This window comes from Lathyrus oleraceus, chromosome 6, assembly GCF_024323335.1.
Source record: "Lathyrus oleraceus cultivar Zhongwan6 chromosome 6, CAAS_Psat_ZW6_1.0, whole genome shotgun sequence".
In the NCBI taxonomy this organism is placed as follows: domain Eukaryota; kingdom Viridiplantae; phylum Streptophyta; class Magnoliopsida; order Fabales; family Fabaceae; genus Lathyrus; species Lathyrus oleraceus.
This window is the reverse complement of record NC_066584.1, coordinates 249,216,481-249,223,268: the sequence shown is the minus strand read 5'-3', so window position 1 is coordinate 249,223,268 and position 6,788 is coordinate 249,216,481. Positions and strand designations below refer to the sequence as shown.

The 6,788-nt window shown below is 36.5% G+C and overlaps 1 protein-coding gene across 1 annotated transcript; it reads right to left on the bottom strand.

Annotated features, from left to right (window-relative positions):
* Window positions 1-4,301: 4,301 nt before the first annotated feature.
* On the bottom strand, window positions 4,302-6,242 carry LOC127094993 (uncharacterized). Its single transcript, XM_051033748.1, has 4 exons — window positions 5,873-6,242; window positions 5,116-5,765; window positions 4,578-4,723; window positions 4,302-4,380 (listed from the first exon to the last, which is right to left on the bottom strand). The coding sequence occupies exons 1-4, from the start codon at window positions 6,240-6,242 to the stop codon at window positions 4,302-4,304; spliced, it is 1,245 nt and encodes a 414-aa protein (XP_050889705.1).
* Between the last annotated feature and the right edge of the window lie 546 nt (window positions 6,243-6,788).

The window sequence follows — 6,788 nt, the reverse complement described above, 5'->3', positions numbered from 1 at the left end:
ATACTAACTCTTATTTAAAATTTCTCTTTTTATTTTTATAAAAGAAAGAGCTATATTTATTAATTTGTTATTAACTTTTTTTTTTAGTTTTAAATATAAATAAAAATTAACTTATTAAATTATTGATGTATCTAATTAATATTCAAGACTAAATACATTGCATTTTTTAATAAACTTTTTTAGAAAGTTTAATACCAAAAGAAATAGGTTAAGTTAAAAATTAAAGTAAAAAATATTTTCTTGATTTGTATGAATAAATAAATTTAACAATTCTTATGTTGTTTTTCCTCTGTTTTTCAATTTAAAATCCCGTTTTAGTATTTTTCAAATTTAAATTATCATTGCCTACCTCATTTATTATAGATCACGTAATAGTACATATCCAATGAGATATTCAACGTAACGTGAGTTTATTTGAGGATTTCTAGTATGTACTGGTATTAATTTATGATATGGTAGGATAAAGTTAATAATGATGCAATAGAATAGTTTCTAATATACATGTATCAATCTATGATATGGTAGGATGGAGTTAAATAATGATGCAATAGAATAGCGATATGATAACCATTTTCCTATATTTGGGGCATTCGTTGTAAAAAAAAAAAAACTATTGTTATTTTATTATCTTATATGTTTAATATATATTTGATAGTGACATACACCTTATTCTTATTTATAATTAGAAAAAAAATATTTTAACATTAGTTGAATACATAATGTATATACACAATATATCATTTAAAAATAACTTTTTTCTATAACTAAGATTTTCATTTATATATATATATATATATATATATATATATATATATATATATATATATATATATATATATATATATATATATATAGAAATAATTTTACTAGACTCAAAACTAGCCCAAAACGCTTGGGCGAGCATGTATCGGGTCCCGTCAACTGGGTCTAGGTCGCTCTACTCGACTAAGATCCATACTCCATTTTCATAGGTTGGTGTAGTGTCAAAAAATAACAGTTTAGGTCATCCAATTAAAGAAAATGATGATTTCCTCGTAATTCGAGGGAGAACAAGTTTTCTCTTATCTTCACGCCTTCACCACAAAATTAGAAGAAAAAAAGTGTTTCTCTTCTGATATGGTTAAAGGAGTTCTTTATAAATACTTCAAGCTTATGACTTATATTCATTTATTAATTTGACAAAACTTTAATATACAAAGTCTTTTGTTATCTGCATGTGAGTTGATTCTCATAAATCTTTATTGTATTTCATAAGTATTATTGACATCTATCGTGAAGTCTCAGTAAAACTAACTTAGATCACATTCATTCTAATTTTCAACCGTCTCAGCCACCTTTTTCGGCATGGTGAATTCATAAGGCATCCCCATAACTAGCGATTTTGGTCGTTATGACCAATAAACCTTAGTAGATATATGTGTTGCTGAGATTGTGAACATTTTAAACCTCGGGGAGCGGAGCCATGAGGATTTCTAGGCAAAAAACAAGGTTTTGGACCTTTATCTTCTCTCATATGATATTTGGGGTGCTCTCATACCAAAGAACTTCAAACCGCTGTCACTAGTGAATTTCGATGGAAAGAGTTTCCCCCAATAGTGTATCGCTGCCATTAACCATCAAATGGAGATCATTGGTGCATCCAATTCTCTTAAGTGAAAACGCATGTATAGTAATTTCAAGGAGGCAGCGATTTTGAGATGGTTCATGAACCTCTCCCGCCTCTTTGTGAATAGTTACATGGATCTCTCCAAAAAGTTGGTCCACCAATTCTCGATGAGTAAGCATCATAAGGTGTCCACTATCAGTCTATTCAATGTTTTCCATAAGTAGTCTGAGTTGCTGAAGGAGTATCTCACCCAATGAGGCGACCATCAAGGTAATTCACCCAAACTAGTATATGTTTATGGGAGCACTCCATAACGGTTTAAGGCTCGAGCACTTCAACGAGTTGCTATCCCAAAAGCCTGCAATCTCATGAATGGAATCATGGCTCGCGTTGAATGTTACATCAAGGGCGAGGATAGAAATTCCAGAAAAAAAAGGCCAAAGACATCAAGAAGTGTGCCTTTGGCATATCTGATTCATCACAATATCACCGCATTAGTCATTATATCTTGCATGTTACAGACAAAGCGACTTTCAAGCAAAGTGGGAGGCTCGCTGATAACTTCATGCCTCTAAGCACTCATCGGGAGCAGATTTAGCATGAGATACTCCACACTCCATCAGCTCCCAAGGCAGATACAATAAGACCTGAGCCCAACAGATGGTGTAAGTAACATAAAGTGAGGTGTCATCACACCGATGAGTGTTATCAACTCAAGAAAGAAATCAAGTGAGTTATACAAGATGACCATTTAAAAATATGTCAAGGGAGGCTCTTAGCATACCGAGAGCATTTCCAAGACTCAAGGGCATGATCATCCCAGAAGCCCCAGGTCTAAGAAAAATAAGGAGCCCGAGAAGAGAGAGGAGGACAGATGAGTCTATGACACTTTAAACACTATAGTTAGAGGGTTCACTGAAGGAGGAAAATCTAGCTCCTCGTGTAGGCGATATGCTCTCCAAGTTATGGCGATAAAAAAATTGCTTTCTAAATATAAGGAAAATTTAGAAGCCAACCCCAATCCATAAATCTTTTTCTCTAAAAAATATGTTGTGGGGATCCTACTTCATGATAGTGACCCTATGATCATAAAGGTGTAATATGATGACTGAGAGATCAAGTGAGAGTTGATCGACTTGGGAAGTTCGAAAGAAGTCATATACTATGACACCTTCGGTAGATTAAAATTTGACCGATAATAGATATAGCCCTATAGAGGCTCTATCTGTGCTTCTCAGGCGAATAAGTCTAAGTGAAGGGTTATATCAAAGATTGTGTTTGGACTTAAGGAGAATGCCAAGATGATTAAGGTCGTGTATCTTATGGTAGATGCCTCATACTCGTATAACACTATCATTGGGTGATTCGCCTTCAACCTTTTCAGGGTTTCCTTATCAATTCTCTATGTATGCATGAAATAGCTATTGCCAAATGGTTGGATTGGAATTATCCAAGGGGATCGTGAAACTGTTAGAATATGTTATAAAGACAATATAATATAAGGGATAATATAGTTGTTATCGTCGCGTCTCAGAAGGACGATAATGATATTTATTTTGTAGATTTGTATCCCATGATAGATTTTGGCAGATGATAAATCATCCCCACAGAAGAATTGAAGAAGGTCCGGATTGGCCCTCAAGAATTCCATACCTCCAAGTTGGACACGTATATGATGGAAGCTAATGAGGAAGAATTGTTTGCTCTGCTCATAAGAAGCCTCAACATATTTGCTTGGGGCCCTTCTAATATGCACCAAAGTCTTATGTCATCGCTTCGCCATCAATCCCGCAGTGAAGCTGAAATTCTGGTATGCAGATATCAGATGTCCTATGAGATGTCAAGACACTGATATTTGAACAATAACAGGACAATTTACATATAAAGGAGCATAAAATAACATAACACACAAAGTTGTTAACCCAGTTCGGTGTACAACAACACCTACATCTGGGGGCTACCAAGTCAGGGAGAAAGTTCACTAAATAGTATTACTTTGTAGGTCTTCTGCAAACTATCTCCAATTTATAGTTGACACCCTAATCACTACCCATGCTTAACTTCTACCTAAGACTCTCCTATGTGTGAGACCCTTCTCACCTCCCAATCAATCACAATAGTGATAATTAAACACTTATAAGAAATTCAGAAGTCGCACTTCAAGGACATACAATCACTCAATGCTTAAAAGCTTATGAATGCTTGTCAATGCTTATAACCAAACAACACGCAGTCCTACTCATATATCAAGAAGATATTTGGGAGGATCACAAAATACACAAACACTCAAACCCTAATGTAGTCAATTATCTTTTCTTCTGCGTGCCTGATTAGGTTTTGAGACATTTTATTTATAGCCATCAAAGGCATTGGATTTTGGCCTTGTATTCCACGAGCACCAGCTGCACAACATTAGGTAATCCATCAAAAGTTTCCTAAAATGTCTTAACATTTAGGAATCATAATATATTAACCACAAAAGTAGTAGCAACATCCACTAAAGCACAAATCAGGCATGACAATCAATCATGCACAACTCAGAGGCATATGCAGCGGTCAGAACCACTCCCTTAGTCAAGTTGATGTCACAACACCTTGTTAGACATCACACCACAGGCACAATCAGGCAGTGGTTAATGGTCAACACACACAATACCCCCCCCCATTTTAGCGATAACCTGACAAAGGTAAGCATCTAACCAGAAACTGAAACAAAACCATATTCATATAGTGCAAGAACCCTCACAAGGGGGCACACAAGGGGACAAAATATCCTGGTCACAGACAAAAAAAAACCACAAAAAAAACAAACAGAACACAATAAGACTGCAATTAGATATCATCCTGACTATTTGAGTCAGCTATTGCATACTTTTCTCTTTCATCTTCTTTCTCTTCATCAGCATCATCTTCACCAGTATACTTTTCATCATCAGTTGCTTCATTGGCATCCCCACCCTGCACAACTTACTTTTTCTCCTCTTCCATCATTACCTTCATCAATGTCTCCAGTTTAATATTTGTAGCGGTGTTAGATCTGATGGAGTCCTCCAACTCTTTGTATGTTTCCTTCAACTGGGCAATGACACTCTTCTTGGAGGTGGCAGGGCCAGGTGCCTAAGAGGATATCATAACAATGTCTAGGACATGAGTTCCTGCAAAGAGTTTGTAGTGGAGTGACAAGGGAGAATCTCTTTTCTTCACATTGTCCATGGGCAACAAAATACCAGGGTGTTGATTAAGGATGATTCCACAAATGAGGGATGGAAAGAAAATGGGCATTTTTATAACAGTAGAGAAGGCTTGTTTTAACACTTGTTCGAAGATGTATTTTCCAAAGTCAAATGCTCTTTTTATACTAACATCATAAATGAATTTTCCCAGACCAGTAAAGATTGTTGAGGTATGATTAGTGAGAATCCAATTGGCAATATCAATCATATGTAGGATGGCATATTTACACTCAACTTACCAGCAAATAGATTCCCTTTGTTTGGCCAATGTCTAACCTGTTTGGACGTGATTTCTTTGCACACAGGATCGTCAAAGATCTCCAGTTCAGCCTGAGGTTCATTTGTTCTTCCCAGAAAGTTATTGATCACAGTCGGGGAGAATGTTACAACATTTCCTCTCACATAAACTTTACCATAGTCAGCACTATTTATATCATCACATCTATCATGGATAGTCACCACAAAATCCTTTACTAAGTTTTCATAGCAAGGTCCAAAGCGTGTGACAGTCTTCATCAGCCCTGCATCTTCTATCAGTTCCATGACTTCCTTACACGTAAGGGCGTCTTTTCCCAATCCCCTTTCTAGGGCTACCCTTCTCTGAATGATATACTTCCACCTTTCTTCATTCTTCACATAATGTAAAGAAGCATTTTCTAGTGGAGCATTAGACCTAGCATCATGAGGTTTCTTGTTAGCAGATCTTTTTATATGGGTGATGTCCTGGACATCTTGTGCAACATCAAACTCGGATTCACTAGAGGATACATCTTTCCTCTTTCTAGTAGGGGTAACAACTTTACTCCAAGACCTAGTGGGTCTAGCAGGAGATTTTCCTGTGGAGCTTCTAGAAGGAGTTCTTTTCAACCCATCAACTTTTCTCTTCTCTTCCCTAGAGGGAGAATCTTCAAAAGCAGCAATCTTTCCTTTATATCTCTATAATCTCTTGGCAATACTAGCAACAATGTTTGTAAGGGGTTCTTCATTAGAGGCAAGTTCTTCAACATTGACAACAAGCTAGCTTTCTTCTTACTTCTTCTCTCACGACCAGTATGATCAGGAACATTTTCTTCTGCATTTTCCCTTGACTCATTGTCAGGGCCTGGATCTTTTTCCAAAGATGTTTGAACATATGGAAAAATATCAGAGTTTACTTCCCTCAAAACAGATGCAACAAACTTCCTAAGTTCCTTATCAGTTGCACTTCTTTCTGCTATCATGGGATTTACAGGGTCGTTAGCATGCATGTTAGGGTTTCTAAGTTCAAATCTTTTAAGCCTAGATTCTCCTTTAGCAATAATCTTATCTTTATTGGGGATTATGAGTTTAGAAGACTTACCAGAAGTATTGACAACTTTAGACACATATGGTGTAGCTTTCTTCTGAGGATGGGGATGAACCATGGACAGAGGGGCGACGTCCAGAATCAGATCTTCCAAGTTGATCATTTGACAAGGTGCGTTTGCCCTAGATGATGGTGAGGAGGATCCACTGGTTTTAGCTGGGACATGCATGTAAGTGGGTGAAGAATGTTGAGACATGTTGGTATAGGCTTGAGGCAGATGGAAAAGGGGAAGGTTTTTGAGAGATAGAGAATCCATATGGCTGTAGGACAGTGAGGCGTTTGAGTGGAAACGAGAGTAAGTTTTTGTCCAAACGGGTACACAATGAGTTAAGGGGTTTAGGTAAGCGTGTCCAGTATAATGATGAGAGATATGCTCTTGTCTAAGACACTTAATTAGCTATAGTTGCTATAAATACTCATTAACACAAATCCAAAGTCTCACTCTTAATTTTTCAAATTGGCTTGCATCCAAGGCTTTGGTAAAAATATCTACAAGCTGATTCTTCGTGCTGACATGCTCAAGTGTTACGACTTTGTCTTCAACAAGTTCTCTAATAAAATGATTCCTTATCTAAATGTGTTTAGTTCTACTGTGGTGAATAGG